At 42.8% G+C, this 22,384-nt stretch overlaps 1 protein-coding gene across 4 annotated transcripts in view; it reads right to left on the bottom strand.

The window, feature by feature from the left end:
- Glis3 (GLIS family zinc finger 3) overlaps positions 1-22,384 on the bottom strand; it is a 426,885-nt gene that overhangs the window by 391,031 nt on the left and 13,470 nt on the right. For 2 of the 4 annotated variants that reach the window (XM_027406458.2, XM_027406457.2), the window contains one exon: positions 20,802-21,285. In XM_027406458.2, coding sequence (XP_027262259.1) covers positions 20,802-21,189 — 388 coding nt within the window. In that variant the 5' untranslated portion in view covers positions 21,190-21,285. Of the gene's footprint in view, positions 1-20,801; positions 21,286-22,384 lie in introns of those variants that run through there. The other 2 variants (XM_027406459.2, XM_027406462.2) reach the window with 2 other exon arrangements.

Here is a 22,384-nt window from a genome sequence, read left to right as displayed (position 1 = left end):
TTTACAAAGAAAGGGAAAGATAACTCAAAGATAGTCATCTCCCAGGAAAGAGTACAGAGGAGTAAATATATTATTTACATTATTAAAATTATAAATTTAATTATAATATAGTGTATTATGTATATAACTACAGAAAAAGAATAGTTGTGAGTGTAATGATATAACATGTAAAATGTTGTTATGTATACATGTATACACAAACATTTGTAGACATTAACACCTACCTACCTATCTTACCAAATCAAATGTGCTTGTGAAGGCATTAAACTCTTGAACTTTCGCTGAAACCTACCCTCAGACCCAAAAGGGCATTAATAACTCCGGCACCAACAACTTTCTTAGAATTAGGAACAAAACTGAGTCCTACCATCAGTATAATTTAGCATTGTTTGGGAGCTGAAGACAACTCTATGAGAACTAAACAAAGGTTTTAAGTATAAAGGATAAGTAATGGTACTACCATTCCCCATACAGTATGAGCAAGGCAGAGAAAGCACAGATCATAAACCAAGAAACTAAATCAAGAGAACACAGCAATGACGAGCTCACTCCCCACTAAATATGTTTATTGTATGATTAACATAGCTGATAATCTGAAGCTATTTGGAAACAAAAGTACAGGATGACATTACTTTCATTCTTTTCCTTTCTTTTTGACCCAAGCGACATTCCACATTCCACATTCCTAATGCATGGGAGTCACTTAACCTCTGAACTGTTCCAATCCTGATTCCAAACAGTCCTTCGGATTTACTACAGCCAAGCAGCCCCAGGAGTTAACCAGCAAGCAGTCTCTGTGGCAAGCTTCAATGGACCCTGTGGGTGTGCCATCTCTACCTGCCCCTCTCAACCAACCTCCCAGGTACTTCTAACATCAGTGAAGACCCAGCACTTACATCTGTCAGTCTGTGAAAAGAGAACAGAAGAGCAGTGTCCGAAGTCATCTGCAAGACTGGGAACCTTGATTTCACTGAGTTAGACCTCAAACACTCATTTCATTTTGGAAAGAGTTGGTTGCAGACCAGGAGTCTGCAGTTCCCTGACCATGGAGACAGCTCCTCATGGAAAACATTGAAAGATTCACCAAATTGCTGCTCCCCTTTTCAAAGGAGAAAAAAACAGGAGTCAGTAGTGGGAAGACCAAACAGGAGGGGAATTAAAGCTTCCCATATTTCCTTTCTCTGTCCCTGGCTGTGAACAAATTCTGACCTCTACCATACTTTTCCTTCATTCTGAAGGGAGACTCAGACCAAAGATAAGTGGGTGGAGGGGGTGGTTTATTTGTTTGATGGTGTTATACAAAAGTAACCCTGAGAACATAAGACAATACTTAGCTAAGTTAAAGGAAACAGGGCCTGTCCAAACTCACTTCACCTCACAGATGGGGTGGGGTGGAAATCAGGATAGGGTGGACAGCAACTTCTATCACTGGGACATGCAAACTTGAATTTGATTTTCTAGCTTTTGAGACTTTCTGGGATAAGATATTATTTCGTAATTTCAAAAATAAAGTTAACCTTCTTCTTTGCTGGATAAACTAGGTAAAAAAAAAAAAGGGAAAATAGGTCTCCATAATTTGAAGAATTTATTTTAACTATTAATTGCTGAATTACTCTTCCCAGCAATGGTAGGCAAAATTTGTGTAAATTTTAGCCCACCAAGAAGAGGAGAGACTTAAGAATGGGAAATGAAAATTGAGAGGGGCGAGAAGGGAATTGGGAGTTTGCATGGGAGGAATAGCAGTGACTCCAAGATTTCTGTCCTGTAGGCCATGCTCCATATCCCTCAGCTGTTTGACAAAAGTTATCTCAAGGCTGGCATTGAACTTTAAGGGATCCCCAAGCCCAACTTCCTCATCAAGCTCCTGTGTGTTGTAGAATATTATTTTAAGATTATTACATTTGTTTATGCTGTGGAACATGTTTAATGGTGCAAAAGTGTGTGGCATTCTTTTATGTTGCACTTGCTTTAACTCTGTGAATCTGTGCTACTTTGCCTGTCTAAAACACCTGATTGGTCTAATAAAGAGCTAGACAGGAGAAAGAATAGGTGGGGACAGCAAGCAGAGAGAATAAACAATAGGAGAAATCTGGGAGAGGAGGTCTAAGAGCTAAATGTAGTGATGTATTATTTATGATTATTACAGCTTGACTAAAGATTCAGAAAAGCAAAGTTAGCCACAAGCCTTAGAAACCAGGCAAACACCTTTAACCCCAGCAGCCAGAAGCTAAGAGATGGTGGTACACACCTTTAATCCTAGGATGCAGGATTAAGAAGTAGACAGATCTCTGTGAGTCACACCTTTAATCCCAACATTAGTGAAGTATATAAAACAGAAGTAAGGTCTCGGAGAGGCATTCTTCTCCAGCCTCAATGAGGAGAGGTTACAGTCTGAGGCTTGGTGAGAGCTCCTGAGACAGGATCAGCCCATTCAGCCTGAGTTAGAGGTAAGAAGTTATCGGCCAGCTGCTTTGCTTTTCTGAACTTCAGGCAAGCTTTAATAAATCATAAATAATATATCACTAAAGCTAAAGGAGGAGGAGAAGGGGGACTCCAGGGGCCAGACACATAGCCAGACAACGCATAAGAAGTAAAGAAAAGATATATAGAAATAGAATAAGGTATATGGCATAATTTAAGTTAAGAAAAGCTAACTAGCAACAAGCCAAGCTAAGGCAGGGCATTCATAAGCAAGAAAAAGTCTCCATGTGTGATTATTTGGGTGCTGGGTGGCAGGCCCCAAAAAGAGTAAAGAGTAAAGAGTAAAACAACGAACTACACCTGCACCTCACTCGTCATCCTATGAACACTATGTTCAAGGGATATTTTCAGGTCATTAATGGCACGAAGGATCTATGATCTTGCAACTTGAAGCTGTACTGTTTAGCATAGCAGCCACCAATACATGTAGCTACTAAGCAACAGTAATGTCTTAAGCTCAATACATCTACTAATATATTAAATTATGTGAGGCCCTCACACTTCCACAGATCAGTACTGCTGCAGAGATTACAGCCACACCCTTGAACATGGCTATAGGCAAAGGTACTCAAATACGACATCATCAGCATGTACAAGCCAATTGAAACTTCTATGGCATTCTGAAAAATGGATTGAGGCAATAAGTCCTGATTAATTAACTCATGATAAAATTCATCCACACAGACCACCAGAACCCTATTTATGAGCTCAACACAAAACTACTACAAAGCTTTGATGTATCACTTAGGTCTCAGGGGGGTCAATGTCCCCAATTGTCTGTGACTTTGGACAAAGTAGGATGTGGAACTTGAGAATTATGATATGTGGTGATATATTATTTATGATTTATTAAAGCTTACCTGGGGGTACAGAAAGCAAAGCCAGCCACAAGTAATAGGGCCAGGCAATGGTGATTCATAACTTTAATCCCACCAGCCACACTAGTTAGCTATAGAATCTAGGCAGTGGTGGCACACACCTTTAATCCGAGGACTCAGGAGACAAAGGAAAGATGGTTCTCTGTGAGTTCAAGGCCACACTGAGCTACACAAAATTGATCAGTCCTAAAAGAGAAACAGCTCACACAAAGGTGATCTCAGCACTTGGAATCACACGCCTTTAATCCCAGCACTAGGGAAGTATAAAAGGAAAAGGAAAGGAGCCTCGTGAGATTTACTCTCTAGCCAAGCGGAGGACAGGACAGCCCTTTTGCTCTGAGGTAGAGGTAAGAGCTAGTGGCCGGCTGCTTTGTGTTTTTGATCTTCAGCTTGAAGCTTGAACCCTAGAGTCAATCTCTGGACTTTTACTTTTCTGTTCCACTGCCATGATGGAAGTACCAAGGGTGGGGGTGCAGGGATAGAGAGAGTGGGGAGAAAGGGAAACTGAGATTTAAAGAAGGTAATCAGAAATAGAAATCAGAGAGGATGGTGACAAGGAGAGGTTAAGACGGGGCGAGAGGTGAAAAGCAGTGGCTGCTGGCAAAAGAACCAGCCAGATGCACATGGCCCAGAGCAAGACTGAAGACAAACTGAGAAAGCTGACGCCCCCAGGAACCAAGAATGGCAATTCAGAACACGAGAGACTGCACAGGCTCTCGGGGCTTGCAGAATACCTCTAAGCACTCCAATGAAGACACGCTATGTGGCTCAACCACTCCCCTGCCTCCCATCTCTGTCGTAGTCACAGCCTCCACTTTAAGTGTAATTCCAAGTTCAGAGAAACATATGACCACATGACCCTCCTCAAGCCCAGAAAAACGGGTCATCTCACTCTCTCATTTTGTTATCCAGTAACAGACACAAACCTCTTTACCTTTTTAAGGGCCAAACACAATACATAGCAAGCGGTGTATCCCATAGTGTTGTTGCCAAGGAACACTTTCTAAGCAATATGAGAGGTCCTTATGGCATAGACAGCCATGTTCTCAAAGCTCTCATGTGATTCAGTCATCTCGCACTCAGGACACATTCTCCCCATCCTCATGGGGAGAATGTGTCCAAACAACCAAACACAAATGAACTAAGGACATGAAATATTCCTGCCTATCTCCTTAACCTTGTATCTGAACTAGACAGTCTAGATAGAGGGATCCTATCCTGGAACTATGGTGTGTGCTGGAGGGAAGGGGAGACAGAAAGCCCTGTAACTGCTGGCGGAGGCAGTAGGTAACACCTGCCATTCATTCCTGGGAGTGGCTGCTGGGACATGGAGGCTACCTCAGAAGAATACTCATTTGACAGAAACCGTATTACCCATAGACAGATGTTATTTTTGCTAATTCACTCAATCACCAATCACTCACAGTAGTACGTCAATGAGGGCTGAGTGGCAAGGAGCAGAGAGACAGCAGGCAGCAGGTAGCTCAAACTGGATCGAATTGTGAGTCCCATCTTTCTCTTTTCTTCTCAGGGCCCCAAGGAGCTACATCAGAGGTCTGCAAATTTTCTCTATTATACACAATGGAGTCTCTGTAAATGTACTCTAGCACATCTAAGGCATGGAAAATACCAACAATTCCATGTGTTAAGTATTCAGAACCAAATCATTTAATAAATGTTTATGTCCCAACAATTTGGTAGCCACATGGAAAAACAAGATAAAATAGTAAAGTTTTAATTCACTCTTAAATAAGCACAATTTTATAGGCTATGATACTCCTGGATACCACACCGCTTCTCAGAGATAGGATTTCGGTTAGATTCCGGCACCGTATTTCCTGTTCCACATTAAAAAACAAAACAACAACATGAAAAAAATCAAACATGGTACTGGGTTTTTTAGTACAGCAAATCCCCAAGGCTTAACTTAGGAAAGCTGTGACATCACTGAAAGGAATGTGCTATGATCTCACACTGGAACTATGAACCACCTTAAGCCAGTAGTTGGTGGCTGACAGAACCCAGGTATTTTTGTGTGCTTCAAAAGAAGAAAACTGCAATAGCTCAGAGCTTCCCTGTGAATTCACTGGGATACCCAAGGGCACCTGGAAGAAGTATGTGGGAACCCACAACTTTAAGACTGTTGTTGCTAATTTACATCTAAAGACACACAGCCCTGAAATAAGCCAGCCCCCCTACCAGCCTATTGAAAGTACAGTTTATGGAGCGGCTGAAAGATATTCTGCAACTCTAAACCAGACAGGGGTGCACCAGCACCACTTTCTTTGTTAATTCACCATGTTAAAACACTTCTTGATTTTCAGACAGTATATTTTGATCATAGTCTTTCTCTTCCTCCAACTCCTCCCAGGTCCTCCCTACTTCCTAACTCAGCCAACTCATGTTCTCACTCTCAAAACAAAACAAGCAAAACTTTAAAACAAAATTTAAAAACAAAGACCAAAATAATACCAAAACAAAAAGCCCACAAAAGGAACACGGGGTCCATTTTGTATTTGCCAATGACTCCTGGGCATGGGCCTGCCTTAGAGTGTGATTGATACACCCAGTGATACCCCATTGGAGAAAGACAAGTTCTCATTTCCCAAGCAGGTTACCAATTTCAATCAGCTCCTAGGCAGAGGTGGGACTCTGTGTCTACTTCCCTTTGTCAGTGCTGGATTGCCCATTGGTGGTGGTGGCGCACACCTTTCATCCCAGCACTCGGGAGACAGAGGCATGGGGGTCTATGCGCTCCCCCTTGTTCAGGTCAGCTGTTTCTGTGGATTTCACCACCCCGGTCTTAACTCTTTTGCTCATCACTCCTCCCTCTCTGCAACTGTGTTCCAGGAGTTCAGTTCAATGTTTAGCTGTGGGTGTGTGCCTATGCTTCCATCAGCTACTGGATGACACAATCCAGTGTCATCTGCAGACCTCCACTATACATATATATGTTCACAGTCCATGTGATGGGTTAATAGGTGCCCCAAATATGTACAAAACAGAAACCTGATTTCCTACCCATTCTTACTGGTGCAAAAGTAATCGTTAGCAACTCCTACTGGATGTGCTACCTCCAATCTAAATGTTTTATCCCTACCAAGTCACCATCTATCTCAGCAGAGCAACTACATTAACCTAACCTATCTTCGTGCCGTCATTCTCTCCAACCAGTGTGTTCTCAACACAGAAAGCACACATCCTTTTCAAAACTGTAAAGTATGCCATCTGAATCCACTAACTTAAAACCTTTCAAACAGTTTCCATGACACTTAAAATCCCTTCTCACCTGAATCTCCAAGGACCTAAGTGATGTGGTTACATCTGAACCAGTACCTATGTGCCTGCTTTTCTCTCTTAATTAGGTCTTCAGGTGCCTCAATCTTGAACGAGAGAAGCCCAACATCTTCTAAAGTATTCCAAACTGTATCACTCTGCTTTATTTCTCCCATATTAATCTGTGAGCCCATCTGGGGACTCCCTAGTGATTGCTACATCCTTGCTGGAGCCACTGCAATGAGAAAGGGAGATGAAGCTAGCATCCACATTAGCCTGTGATTTGGCAACTACATCGGATTAAAGAGGGGATGAGAGAGAGAAGGTAAAAGACAGGCCTCAAGGTTAACCATTAGTGGGAAAAGAGGGCAATTCACAATCCAGTATGCACACAGGGGCATTAAGTGTGGTCCAAGGAAAGAAACTAGGGTGACCAGGAAATACTCAGCACTTGAAAAGCTACTATTAGGGAAGACTGTTAAACAAGCTGGGAACGAGCCTGTGGCAGCCTTGTGCGGCTGTGGGACTTGGGAGTGGAAGGGTCAGTCTGATGCTATGGAGACAGGAAAATTGAGTGACTACCCATCGGTCCTCAAGGCAATGGCTGCATAACCTGAGACAGTGTCAGGGAAATCAGTCCCTGGCTTATCAGAGCCATGAGGAACACCAGACTATCTTGTTTGTGGTCCCTGTAAATATCAGGAACTAGAGGACCACAGAGGAGGGGCGGATGCTATTGAAGGAACTAGGAATAAGAAGAGAAGCTCTGTTAGAACCCCAGTCCCCTGGGCCAGACAGAACTATGTTCTCAGAGGAGTTCAGGGAAAGGCTGATCTGGCAGGGACCTTGAGGTAGTTGTGGAGCTTTAGTGGCTTTGCTGAGTCCATTAGTGGGGTAAGATCTTGATGAAGTCAGATTAGCAGATCTGTGTCTTACAGCAGCATATAAAGAGAGTTCATTAAATGAGTGAGCAGCCTAGAAGAGATAGTAAAAAGGTAAAGTCCAGGAAGAGGCCTTTCTGCATTACTCCAAGACAAATGTGGCAGGAATCATGTGGAGCCAGAGTTCCCAAGTGAATAACTGATCAAAAGCCAAATTTCTCCTGGGGAGACACTAGATGGCTTTCAAGCCTGAGAAACAGTTTACAGAAGAAAACCATGATAGAAAAATACAAGTAAAGACTATTGTGTGAGAATCAAGATTCACTAGACCCAGTACATGTTAAAGGAGGTTTATTAGGAGAGAGTATGCTTACACAAGAGGCAGGTGGCTGCCACAGGTTCCAACTCCAAGGATCCTCCCTGGCTGTTTCCTGTAACCTGGCCAGCAGCAAGAGAGAGTGCACCTAAATCCTCCCCTCCCATAAGCACCTGTGTCCACCATTTGGGCATAGTAGTTATATCTCTTGCTACAAAAGACAGTCAAGCCTGTCCCAAGGATGGGTAATTATAACCACCCACCCTAGACTAAAGAGGGTACAGTTCCCTATAGCAAAGACTATGCTAAGGGTAGAGATGATTTGCCCCATCAAGAACTCCTCTAGCAACCAAGTATTGGGGGGAGGGGCAACAGCTTCAACTACACCCACTGTGGGAGCCAGCAGGTGCAGCTGGGGAGAACAGGGTCTTCTTTCCCTTTGGCCCCAAGTTAGATTAAGTCAGACCTACCATCTTAATTAGGGTTACTATTTCTACGATGAAACACCATGACCAGAAGCAACTGGCAGAGGAAAAGGTTTATTTCACTCACAGTTACATATAACAGTTCATTATCAAAAGCAGTAAGGGCAGGAACTTGAGCAGGACAGGAATCAGGAAACAGGAGCTGATGCAGGGGCTGTGGAGGGATGCTGCTTACTGGCTTGCTTCCCAGGGATGCTCAGCCTGCTTTCTTGTAGAACCTAGGACCACCAGCCCAGGGGTGGTACCATCAAGAGTTGGCTGGGCCTCTTCCATGAATCACTAATTAAGAAAACGCCCTAGAGGCTTGCCTACAGCCTGATCTTATGTAGATATTTTCTCCTTCAAGGCTACTTCATCTCTGATGATTTTAACTGGTTGTCAAGTTGACATAAAATTATATAGCAGGTGTGGAAAATGTAGGGAGGCTCTGTAGAAGAGCTCTAGGATGTGGAAATGGCTCAGAGAGAATGACTAAGGATTGCAGGGAGCTAATTAAGCTAGCACCTCCTGTCCATACTTCGTAGCTTTGATCTGTGGAGGAGGAAATTGATAGAAATGATGGAACTTTTCCATGCTGTATTAGACCCTACTAATGTCTGACTTTCATATCCTCTTGGTTGTGAACCTCTGGAATCACCTGACACTTCCTCAGAACAGCTGACAAGGGACTTTGATGGTGCTTTACCAAGGTTATCTTTGTAACCTCACTATTCCTTATGGGATGCTGGTTCAGGATGTTGCTTTGTCTATCCTGCCCATGTTCAAAAAGGTTTTGTAGATTTGGAAAGCCACTGGAGAGAAAACCAAGAACAATGGTACTTCCACCTACCTTACAACCCTACCAGAGCTGTGTTAATTGAAACACACAAACAAAAAAATTCCCAAAGGTATGCTACATTGGTGGAAAAAGACACTCCCAGAGACTATAAGGTTATTGAATGAGAATCCCAGTGCCAGGAAGGAGCTACCTTCCTTTGAGTTGTTAGCCAGGGAAGAGCCTGAGGCCCTGCAAATCATAAAGACTATTGCTACTGCTGTTGGTTGTATGTCAGGACCAGACAGTTAAGACCTTATTGCTGAAGATATCACATGTACATCCTTTGACTGTGCGACATGGAAAAATTAAGCTGGGACTGAACTGGAAACTCCCACCCTGGTCTCTGGCTTTAGTATTGTCAGAAGGGGTATGCAGGTTACTGGGGGAGAACTGTCACCAATGCTCCAGCTAGGTCACAGACCCTGTGTGCCTGAAGACACCAACACGCCAGGCAGCATGTGCCTTCCTGTGCAACAGGGGTTCAGCTATCTTGGGTAAGACCAGCAGTCTTCCAATTGGATTTGAGGTCCCCTCCACAAGAGAGAAGCCAAGAATGGTACCATTAAGCCAGAACAAAACCCTGTAGCTAGGGAGGTCATAAATCCCAATGGGGAAGACATGTATGGTTTTACTAGATGGGTATCATGCTCCTGCCAAACTGCCCTCTAAATGTGTGTGTTTATGCAAATAAATCACTGTTGTTGTCAGCCTCAACTAATAAGCTCTGGCAAAGCTCCTGAACAAGTGACTGCTACTGTGGCATGGTGGCCTGTTTCTTAGCCATAGGTAGACATCTATGCCCCCTCCAAGGCTCAGTGATCATTATGGAAGAGGAGTAGAAAGGATGTGGAAGAGATAGAGTGTTATCTAATAGTCTCTCCTCTGGGATTGAAATATTCCATCCAGCTCTTTAAGCAGTGATATAAACAACAGCAAAAATACAATAAAAATAGGTTCAAGAATTCCCTGAAACATATCGAATTCACTAGGCCCCTCCCTGCCAGAGTAAGCATAGCCTAGCTGTAAAGAGGACTCTCAGGCAGGAAGAGCTACCTGAAGACATTTAGACCAACTGAGGCACCTGGAAAGGCCACTTCAACCTGCTGAGCTGCCTGCAGGCTACGCAGTATGCTCCAGGTTTCCAGTTTCTGTGAGCTGTCCCTAGTGCTGGGGTGAGTCTTGATGATGTAATTGTTGTTAAATCCTCTAAGTATCCCCTCACCCATATTCCTGTAAGTGACCCCTAAAACTCATTGGCTTGCCAAGTTGGACTTTGGTGGTATCTGCACTTTGGATCTGTCATAGATCACACATCTGGCGTGAGTAGATGGGCATGTTTTGTCTCTCCAGAAAAACATTTACACACACACACACACACACACACACACACACACACACACACAGCATTTCATAATGGCTAAAGGTATGTGCTCTAGAGCCAAGTGCCAGGCTTGGATCCTGATTTTGCCACTCCCTAGCTATGTGAGGGTCAAGAAATGCTGCAAGTAGACCTTAGTTTCCTCATCTATAAAGCAGGAAGAATAGTAATAACAATGGTCCCAATGGTCCCCACCTCGCTGAGTTTTGAAGCAGCTTAGACATAAAATAATACAAAGTATCTGGAATATATAGCAACATACACCATATAATGTTATGTATTAACTGTCATCATCCTTTAAAAGCTGATTAAAATGACAAACAACACATGGAAAAGGAAGTTGTGGTCTTGCCTTGCTTCACTTCTTTGGGCTTGTTCCAAACACTTCAAACATTTTTGAGAGGAACTCCATAACGTGGTTCACTGATTTCAGCCTAGACCTAACACCCTATCACTCCAGTCGATTTTAAAACCAGAAGGAGAAGGAGAAGAGGCTCCTCTTATGATTTTACAACCATACAGGATATTCCAAGACTAACAGTGATGCTCACAGATAACAGGCACCCCATAATTACTATTTTGATTCTAGAAGAGCCACTGGATAGGCAATGCTTTCCAGTTCTCAGAGGCACCATGACCAGTTGGACCAGGGTATGGACTCTGGACTCTGGCATTGCACCCTCTTCCTTTCCGGCCTCTAGCCCTAGGGTGGTGGTGCTTCCCACCATCACAGTCTATGTGCCAATCTCAGAGCTCTCCTGTGCTTTTTCAGACAGTCAACTGTTCCAGAAACATCTAGCATTAAATAGTCTAGACTAAAATAACTACGAGAGGTTCTCCTCAGAGTCCCAGAAACACCCCCAGCATTTACTCCAAGCTTTCCCACACGACACAAAATCATCTATTTCTACTAAATTTGACAGAGAGGGCAACTCAGGACCCACACCTGAAGCATGGTCAACAAACGTCTTTGTGTCAGTCATAGGGATGCCTTCTTAACGTCTTTCATTTCTTCTACCTAAGACATGAGGTGGTCTCTTAGCAAGCTGTCAGCGCTGCACTGCCCCACACACAATGGACTGTCTACAATATGTCAGACAGCAAAGTCTGCCCCCCTTCAAGTCTGGTCTGCATTTATATCTTTAGTCCATTTTTTTCATGGCTCTTATGTATGCTAAATTATCTAAAGTCACAATGCCAATCAAGGGAGGACTCATCACCATTTTTATAGAAATATGCCATCATTTCATACACCATATTGTTGAAATGCAAGTCAGCAGGTCCTTAAGTGGATCAGCAGGAATATGGCTAATTATACTTTTAGCCTGTCTCATGGCTTCTTTCGATTTTAAGTTTAGCTATACTGGAGTACTTTCATATTGGTATCAGTACCGTTGTCGCAAGTTGTATTGCTTTTATAGTTCCCTTGCATTTTAGTTAAGATGAGTAGTAAGCATATAATACTATTGATGTTGCTTGAGAATCACAAAAAGCAGTAAGGGTGTGAAAAAGACGCAGGGGGATTTCGTACAGTCCATTGCAGGGCCTGGCAATCAGCGTGCCAAAGGTTCTTGATGAATGTCTAAAAACAAATTATCTTTAATTCCCTACAATGTGTTTTTGATCATACCACCTCTCCCTCCTCCCAACTCTTCCCAGATCCACTTCCAATACCCATCCACCCAATTTTGTGTTATGAAGACTGATTTCTAGTGCCAAAATCACCGTATGTGTGGCCCTCAGAGCATGATCTATTAATCTCTCTTCCCCGAGACAAAAATGCCCCATCAGTGTTTCCCAAGCCTCACGAAGTTTCCCAAACACACCGGAGGAACATATCCTAGAGGAAGACAGGCTTGCATGAAGCATCAGCTCTGACTCTTATCCCCTAGATGAATGAACTCAGGTGAGTCATCTTGACTCCCTCAGCAGCGCACTGCACACTTCTAAACCGAAGATAACATCAGCCCTAACACACTGGCTGTGCTGGGTCTCAAAGTCTACCAATGGCTGACATACACCACAGGTCCTACTCCGGACTGAACGACTCCTTTCTTTCTAGATCTTGCCAAATCCTCCATGATATATTAAGAGAGGAAAACCCATGTAATTCTGATAGCAAACAGCCTTTCAAAGTGCTGAAGGTGACTGATTCCCCTTGTATTTCAGTTTGCTATCCTGTAGTACTACACCAGGGGAAAGGTTATTCTCTGGATAAACTGTATTTTAAATGTGGAATGCTACAAGTCTGACAAAGCACATTTTGAACTGGAACAAATCGTACCTGCCATTCAGTAATACTTGGAAATTCATCATCAATTTGATTTACACCCAGCATCAATAAATCACACAAAGTATCCCCTGTGTAGCCCAGGGAGTAAACAAAAGTAAACATTGTGCTTCACCTGCCTGGCTGGCCAGACGAAATGCAAACTCTGGCCAGCTCAACTGGAATAATGCCTTTAGTCTCTGGTCGATTTGGTTATTTTTGGAGGCTTTTATGGAATATTAACTTTATTTGCTCTAATTCTACAGGAAGCCACATTGGAAGCGCAAGGAAATATAAATGATTAAAAAGCAGAAGTGAAAAAAAAAAAGTTGCCAAGTGTGTTGCTCTTTTTAACTGTATTTTTTCCAAACAAGGGGTCCCCGTATTGCTACTCCCGAGCATCTGTTTCTAGTATGGCTACATTCCTCCCAGCAGCCCTGGGGGTAAACAGTTTGTTGTTGTTGTCTGTTGTTTTTCAAAATAAAGTAGAGGCATACTTCAGAGAAGTAACATTTTAAATCAGTGGCAATCTTGTAAACTTCATGATAGAGCAGCAGCAGGAAAACATGAAGCTAGCTAACCCACCTAGGACTCAATCCCTAACCTGAACTCCATGCTCTGACTAAGAAAACTACCAACAAGCATTAGAAAAGTAAAATAAAAACAAAATTGGATGTGTTATTTTATGTACATTAAGTGCTAGCCCTCCCAGGGTCACATTATCTTTCCTGAACCAAGTCTTTACAAGAGACACCAGCCTTAAGTGACACCAAAGAGTTTTAAAATCCCAATTAGTTTGGTGTCCTTTGTTGATATTATTCTGTTTTTCTCTAACTAACAATAATGAATAACCTACAAATGCTAATGAATAACTAACTCCTTTTGTCTCCAAGGACAGCCAAGCCCAACAAGAAATGTCAGAGGGCCTGAGGTAAAATAAAAAAAACCCTTTATAATGAAAATCTTCCCAATTATACAGTCCTCAGGGTACTACACATGCAGAAATGTCTTAAATATTTAAATAGTCATGTCAAATGTGCTTAAAGTGGAGATCATAAAACTGATTTCCCAAATGCTTTGAAAAATGAGTTTCTACAAGTCTAATTACAGTTGAGTTCTGATGGACCAGGAAGCAAGGAAACGTCCTCACTGGTGCAACCTAAGTGGGACTCCACATTCACAAGCCCTAGCCAGGCCAGCAAGTTGCCCTGCACACTATACCTCCCTCCCATGCTACCCCTGAGGTGCAGACAGCAGAGGATTGCTCACCTCCACACATTTAAAACCAGCATGGTAAAAGCATTGAACTTGAAAACTAACTTCCACTACTTCAGCAATGTTAAGGGAAAGTAGCCCCTTCCCTTCTTGTAGGGCAGAACAGAGAAGACGCTGATGCCTACGACCCAGGCTCTCTCTGACTTTCAGAGAAGAAGAGCATGGTGATGTGTTTTAAAGGCAGCTCATTTTCCAATGCATTCCCTAACTCTAAACGGGGGCAGGCCTTGGAAGTGATGGTATCTGAGAGGCGGTAAGGCTGATGTCCTGTCACACAGCTCTCCAAACATGCCACTACAAGATACTTGCGATTTGGGTGAAAGTGGGTGATTTCAGATCCAGGGCAGGGAAGTACAAGTGAGGCGAAAACAGGAAGTATTTAATGGGAACATGGTTAAAGGACACAGGAACTGACCTCAAGAGGGTTCCTCTGGCCATATTTGGGTTAATGTGAGCATCAGAAAGAATTTTGACAGTAATGAGTCACAGAGACCCATTTTTGAAAGAATCCCTAAGACTAAAGAGATGAGGAGAAAATCCTCTTGACAGCTACTGTGGTCTGAATCCAAAATCCCCCCACAGGCTGTGTATCTGCACATTTGCCCCAGCTAGGGGTATTCTTTGGGGAGGTAACAGAAATCAGGACATACTGCCAAGCTGGCCGACACCAGGCACAAAGGGCAGAGAAGAGAGGTTACACCCAGCTCCAAGCTCTGATCAGAACCTCTGGCTCGTGGTCTGGCTACTGTGCAAGGAACCACAGACTCCTACAGAAGTGACCAAGCTGCTTCCACCACCATGCCTCACTATGATCAACAGAAGTCCCTTGACCTGGGAACTAAACAAGTCCTTCCAATCCTTGGTCCCGCATCCATCAAGGATTTTGACATCGAATTGCTGAAAAGGAAAACACCGGCTAATAACTACATGAGGTCTGATAAAATCAAGAAACCACCATCACACTCAGCAAAGAGAACAGACCAGAGAGTTAGCTATGAGAGGCTAATGAGTGTGACATTATCAACTAACTTTGACAGGAAACATGTCTGCAATGCAGTGATCTGATGAAAATATCATGTTTGCCAGGTGAGTCCTAGGACAAAGCGCACCTGGTGTTTCCTGGTGCAGTGCTGTGGGTCACATACCAATCACCTATTCCATATTCTTCCTTTTAATTGAGGGGGAGGTGTACACTCATGCAAGTGGGTGTGGAGTCCAGAGGTTAACATTGGACATCTTCCAATAACCCTTCGCCACCTTGTTTCTGAGACAGGGGCCCTCCTACTGAACCTAGGGCTCACCATTTCAGCTAGAGAAGCTGCAGTGAGCTCAGGGTACACTAACCTGAATCAGATTGTGAAGAAATGGTCAGCCAAACTGGCCTGAGCAACAAGACAGCTAATTTGAACCTGACACAAAGGACAAATGCATCCAGGGTAGGAGGTATTAGAGGACTACCAAAAGGAACCTGAAGCACTGTGATATCCATATATAATACACTCAAACTTGATTAAAGCTGTCTAAATTAAAAACCAGCTAGAAAGGGTACTTGGGTAGTAAGTGGAGAGAGACAATAATTTATGAATAAAATATAAAATAATGCAAAATTAATTTGATTATGGAATGGGTATTAAGATATAATTATATCTAAGTGATACTGTTGTCTGAGTTAACTTCCCCAGTTATGATGAACATGTATTTGTGTATATATGTGAAGAATGTAAATTTAAAGATGAAATGTCACAGTGTTTTGTTGCACGAAAAATAAAAGACCCAGAGACAGATATTGGGTTCAAGCTGAAGATCAGAAAAGCAAAGCAGCACTAGCTCTTACCTCTATCTCAGACTGAAAGGTGGTCCTGGCTCCACCAAACCTCAGACTGCTATGCTCTCCTCAACGTGGCTGGAGAATCCTAAAACTGACTACTGAAGACCCTGCTCTTTTATATCTCGCTAGTGCTGAGATTAAAGGCATGAGCTCTGTTACTCTCTTAGGCTGATTCAATATCATATAGTCCTGGGTGACCTTGAACCCACAGAGATCCATCTGCCTTTGACTCCTCAGTCCTAGGATTAAAGGTGTGTGCCACCACTGCCTGATCTCTTCAGCTTGAGGCTGACTTTGCTTTCTGAATCCTCAGGCAAGCTTCAATAAATCATAAGTAATATATCACCACAGTGCCTGTCACTTATTTTCAAGTGGTTCAAAGTACTTCAAAAAGATAAATGTAGCAAAATGCTGAAAAGTCAAATCTATTAATTTAGGTATAGTGGCACATGTCTGTAAACTCAGCACTTCGGTATGCTGAGGCAGGAGGATCACTAAGTTCAAGGCCTGTCTAGTCCACGTACTAAGTTCCAAGCTATCCAAGGCCGCATAGTGAAACCTTCTCTCAAAAAAAAAGTATTAATTAACTAGTTAGTTATTTAGTTATAATAGAACACAATACAAAATAATGTAAAGTAAAAAAAGAGAGAGAGAACTGACACCAAACAATGTGCTTTTCTCATTAATTAGTTGTTTATTAGGTGACTGGCTAATTTAGGTAGAGATGGCAAGATAGGGCTCCCAGCAAGCTGTTCAAAAGGTACAAAATTGAGGGAAATTATCTGTTTCTATTTCTGCCTTTTATCCTTCCTCCCCCCTCTTCTCAGAAGGCAGACTCTGGTCAGAGCTGGACTGAGGTGGCCACTGTGCAGCCAAGAGGAACACTGCACTGTCCCAGGCCTGACAGTGCAGAACTGCAAAGCCAACATTGGCCTCATGTTGAACATAAGAAAAATGGCCTCATGACAGGCCCTGGGCACTCAAAGATGTGGCCAGCTGAGTGTCTCTGTGTTTTTATGGTCCCCTCAGGCCCACAGAAACACCTAACAGCCACATTTATTAAGGAGTTGGGTGTTAACACTTAACAGCATTTATGTACTAGCAACTTATTAGCTGCTTGCAAAAGTAATATTCATAAATTAAAAGAAAAAGCATACCTGTTTGATTCAATAGGCATCATTACAGGAGGGATATAAGCTCCGTCGTATACCCTAACCACATCCCAGACCTTAGAATAAGGCAGATCTCACCACACTGGCAGCCTGCTCACATATACTTGCTGCCTAAAACTGTAGGAAAATAGCCCAGTGTGGTGACTCATGCCAGTAATCTCAGTACTAGAAGGCAGAGACAAGGAGTAGACAAGGGCTAATTGCCTCACATTCAAGGCCAGCCTAGGCTACAAAGTGAATGCCAGGTCAGTTTTTGAGACTCTCTCAAAGGAAACCCCAAATGTTAAATAATTAAATAACTTTAAAAATTAAATAGTAAGCTACCTACCAAACCCCAAATGTTTCTCACCGCCAACCAAATCTCTGAACCAACTGATTACTAGCTTCTCAATCCTGTTGCCCATGCTCTTAGCAACCACCACCATCTAGATCAACTTGATCGTTCCAAGTCCTTATACCAGAGGTCTCACAAAATGCGTATGCTTTTGAAGCTGATATATTTCATTCAGCACAGTTTACTGGAGGTTTGTGTGCTATAGGATGTGCCAGAATTTCCTTCTTGTGGTGTATACCTGCATCGCCACATTACGCCTACACATTCATCTTGTGATGGACATTTGCTTATCTAGCTTCTTCTGGCTGCGGTGAGAATGCTTTCAGGAACAGGAAGAAAAAGTGCTTACTTACCCTGAGACTGCAGCTTCGCAAAGATCTCCAAAAGGACCGTAATGAAATTGACAATGGAAAGTGCCCCCTCCACTAGCAATAAGTTTACCTGGTGGGCAAAGAATGCTATGTATCTATCTCTCTGATCCCCTCAAAATTTAAAGTGTCCTAGGACTCTTGAAGTTCACTGTAGTTTCCAGTGACCTCAGGGTACCATTTGGAATCCACACCACAGAATGCTGAAGCCATTGTTATCTGTGTTTCTAGGCTAGTGGAATAATATAATCTGTAATCAAGAGAAATAACACTATCAAATCTACACTTCCCACCAGTGTTCTCCTGTAACATCCCAAGAACTTAAATTCCCTGGATACAGTCTCAAGAGCTAGTACAGTCAGTTCTGGAACTCAGAAAAGTCTCTTCTTATTACTGTGTAAACTACACACCATCCCAAAACAATGGGGCCTTACCATGGTTAACTTTGTGGGACTCTACATGAACAACAATGCTTGGTGACACATTATTCTTGGTGTTCTTGTTGGGGTGTTTCTGGATGAGATTAACTTTACATCAGCGGACTGAGGAAGGGGATTGCCCTCCTTGATGATGACAGACTACTTCCGATGATCATCCCAAGGTCTAAACAGAACAAAAGGTTGACCCTTTCCCTACATGATGGGCAACCCTTTTCTGCCTGGTTGCTTTTGGACTGGAACATTGGTTTCTTCTTCTTGCCTTTGGACTCACTGAAATACTAACTCTTCCTGAGTCTGGAGCCTACTGGCCTTTGAACATGAACTCTACCATTGGCTCATCTAGTTCTCAGGCCCTCTGCTCTGACTGGAATTAAATCACCTACTCTCCTGGGCTACCACAACAATCTTATTATTAGCAAATTCCTTATAATAAGACAATTTCTGTTCATTCATTTTCTAGCTCTCTCTCTCTCTCTCTCTCTCTCTCTCTCTCTCTCTCTCTCTCTCATGCTGTCTCCCTCCCTCTCTTTCCTCTCTTCCCTCCATTCCTCTCTCATTCTCAAGTTCTTTTTCTGGGAGCTTCCACTGGTATTCTCCAAGTTACATGCTGTCCTAAGGTCAAAGCAGCCTCACACATCTCCATTTCTTGGTGAGTCACTCATGATCTTCATATGCTGCATTCTGTTTACTTTTGTCCAGCATCAGCTCTTCTAAAACTCTACACCTCCAAGCCATGTGCAGCTAGGCAGTAATCAGAACCCCGCCCCCAATCTCACCATCCCTCCAGGCTTGGACTGTGTTATTTCTCCCCACCCAAAACAAATGCTAGAAAGCTCCCCCATGTGCATACATGCCATGCCAGTTCATGCATGAATACACTCACACTCTCTCGTAAACACAACTGAGTACAGTTACAAGACTAGCACTTCACTTTCCAAATGTGTGCTTACATATCCTACTGTCCTCCTAGATCTGCCAAACATGTGGCCATGGAGCCCTCTCAAAAGCTGCCAGATGGAGCTACAGAGGTGGCTCAGTCTATAAAGTGCTTGCTATGCAAGCATGGGGACTTTGATTTTGGATTCCCTCCAAAACCAATCAGAAGCATCCGATAGGAAGAAATAGGGCTCAATCAATTCCATGAGCACTGTGGTCTCACGGTGATAGACTAGTCTAAAAAGGGCCCCTAGGGAAACTTTACCTGAACTTAAATATTAGTACCTTTAGGAGAGCAAACAACTCCAAACAGAACTAAAGAGAAATAAGAAAAAAAGAGATTAAGAAAGTATAAGAGAAATATAAAAGCTATATGTATGTTTACTGTTGTGGGTTTTTTGCTTGCTTGTTTTTCCTTTCTTTCTTTTTTTTTTTTTTTTTTTTTTTTTTTTTTTTGAATCAGGAGAGTTTCTCTGTGTTGCTTTGTAGACCAGACTGGCCTTGAACTCACAGAGATCCACCTACCTCTGCTTCCCAAAGGCTGGGATTAAAGGTGTACACCATCACTGCCCGGCTTGTTTTGTTTTTAATCTCTTCATTTAGGCCAAATACAGTATGCACTAAAATGCACAGACACCAAGGCAAACAAGTCTTTGGCTACATGTCTGTTATAAATCATTATTCACCTTGATTAGCCAGGTAAGAGGCTGTCCAGAAGCCTGCTAATAAATAACTCTACCGAACAGGACAAGAATTTTTCAATATAAACATTTAATACTATATGATAAAGTCCTTAAGGAATAGACTCGGAGCTATTTTACATAAAAAGCTGTATCATGTAGGATACAGGCTCTTTTTCTTCCTAGCCTAAACACACATGCCATCTGCAACATAAATTCAATAGGTGCACACCACACCAGTAGCTAGAGAAAGTGTCATTCAAATACATTACCAGTCCTCAATAACTACTCTTTAATTTGAAATATATGGTAACCCAACCACTACTGAGTTGAAAATGCATGCTGTGTTTCAAAATAATGAGGTTTTCTAGTTCCTCACAAATTTTAAATACATGTTTATTATTCTTGTTGGGGATAGGGCTCATCAGTAGAGGAGTTACCTAGCATGTCACTGTAAGGCCATGGTTTCAATCTCTAGTATAAGGGGGGGGGGGGTGAGTTATACATTATTCTAGCTTGGTTCCCTCTGTTGATTTCACTCTTAATTTTCTTATTTATATTTACTTGCTCCTCATTTTTCTGGTTATTACAATGTCTCCCTTTTAATCCTTTCCTTCCAAGCACCGGCCTCCATAGCCTGTAGAATCCACCCCACCACCCCCATAAGCCAGGGCAGAGCCACATTTCTGCAGAAGACAGACTTCATCACCTTGCTCCTGCCCTCTTACCATCACCTTCCTCACTATTTCCCTTTTAAGCTGATCTTTCTACTTTACCTTCCACTCTGTTTCACATTCCAAGGTGTCACACACTCTACCTAGCATTTATACACAAGTACACACCCGACCCCTTACCAAGCATGAGACGGTGAACTTTGACTCTGATGCTGAATTACATATATTTTCGATAGAACTCTCTGGCAGTGAACAGACATGGGGGGAGATAAATCATTCCCATTTTTAAAAGATTCCAAAATGACAATCCTACCTTTCTCGGGATTTGAAGAAAAGTGGTCTCCAAATTCTTGCTGCTTGTGCTTTAGAGTAAGTGGTGCTGCCATGCCATCAGCCTGAGTGGCCTGAAATTGAGGCTTCCCATTGGTGAGTAACTGTCTCCTGGGGCTCAAGGCAGGCAGATGGAGGGGGCTCACAGCCATGTTGCTCTGAGGAGCCATCCCTGCTCCGGAGGACATCTTCAGGTGGGGGCTGTTAGTGAGACTTGCAATAATGGGGCTGGGTGTGCTGGCACAGGATGAGAGTCCCGCAGGGCCTGAGGAGGCTCTGATGGGAGGAATATGTTGACCACTGAACAAGCCAGGCCCCTGTGGGGTTCTTGATGTACGATGCAGACTCATGCCACAGGACCTTCCATTCATTCTGAAAGCCCTGAGGCCAAGATGGTCAATATCCAACAGCACTAGTGATTCATTAGGGGAAAGTCAAGTAACTCATCCATGGGATAGGTGATAAGTCTGTTTAAAACAAAAGCAAATACAGGTGTTGGGAAAGGTAAAACTGAAAATAAGACACAGGAATTTTTCAACTTGTATAGCATTTTTACCAGGGCAAAAAGAAACACAGTTGGCAAACTCTCCTCTTAATGTAGAACAAGATCATAAAAAGCACAGCTCTTCTGCGTTCATGGGAGGCATGGATTAGATGGGTCACGACATTGTTCTGTTTGCTACTGTGCCCTTCTCAAGATGATGCTCTCGGCAGCTACTACCAGTCCACTGGGAACTGCTTACTGGGGAAACTTACTCTATTCCCAGAGGATCTGGCCACACACTTCATTTTCCCTACAGTGTCTTTGGAAATCCAGAACACCAACCTCCAGGAGCTGTGAGACTAAACTTCTTAAGTTCCCAGTCAACAAAGACAAAGCCAACACAATGTTCATTCTAATAGGTACCCAGGTTTGCAGATCAGAACTCTAGGCATGGGAATTTTAGTTTTCATAGATCCTTATATTTAAATACTTACAGCAGCATCAAGACCTTAGATCCATATTGATACTGAGTTATGGAACTAGAAAAGCATAGTGGGGGAGATGAGAAAGGAGAGAACTATAAACATTATCTCCTAGAAAGCATGGGAGAAAAGGAGCTCTTAAGTGTGGGGTTCCAGTGTGTTCCCAGAAAGCCTACTGTATTACCCTATATATCATTGTGTTAGGGAGCCTCCAATGAGCAGAAAAAAAAAGTACAAATGTATCCACAGAGTTTACCTCTACTTGTATGTGATGGCATCAACACTTCCAGGGTCTAAATCATGAAAAGAAGAGATCCACTCTGGAGCGTGAGGATCCCAGAGTAGATCCAAGGAGGTGGCCAAGTAACATTATGTTGCCTCTACTGAATATGTCTGAAACAGCCACTATGTATCTTTTATGGAGACAAGATAGTCACAGGAAGTAGCCACGGCTGAACAAACACAGGAAATGAAGACTGAGAACAAGTCAATAATATCCATATGTCCTCAATAGGATAAGTCTTGGGACTTCTTTCCCTGTATGATCAAGACTTGAGGTCTTGAACAAACATTTTCAACTCAACTCCAAAAACTACAAAA

Source organism: Cricetulus griseus, chromosome 3, assembly GCF_003668045.3.
Source record: "Cricetulus griseus strain 17A/GY chromosome 3, alternate assembly CriGri-PICRH-1.0, whole genome shotgun sequence".
Lineage (NCBI taxonomy): Eukaryota > Metazoa > Chordata > Mammalia > Rodentia > Cricetidae > Cricetulus > Cricetulus griseus.
The sequence above is the reverse complement of the archived record's forward strand: the minus strand, read 5'-3'. Positions and strand labels throughout refer to the sequence as shown.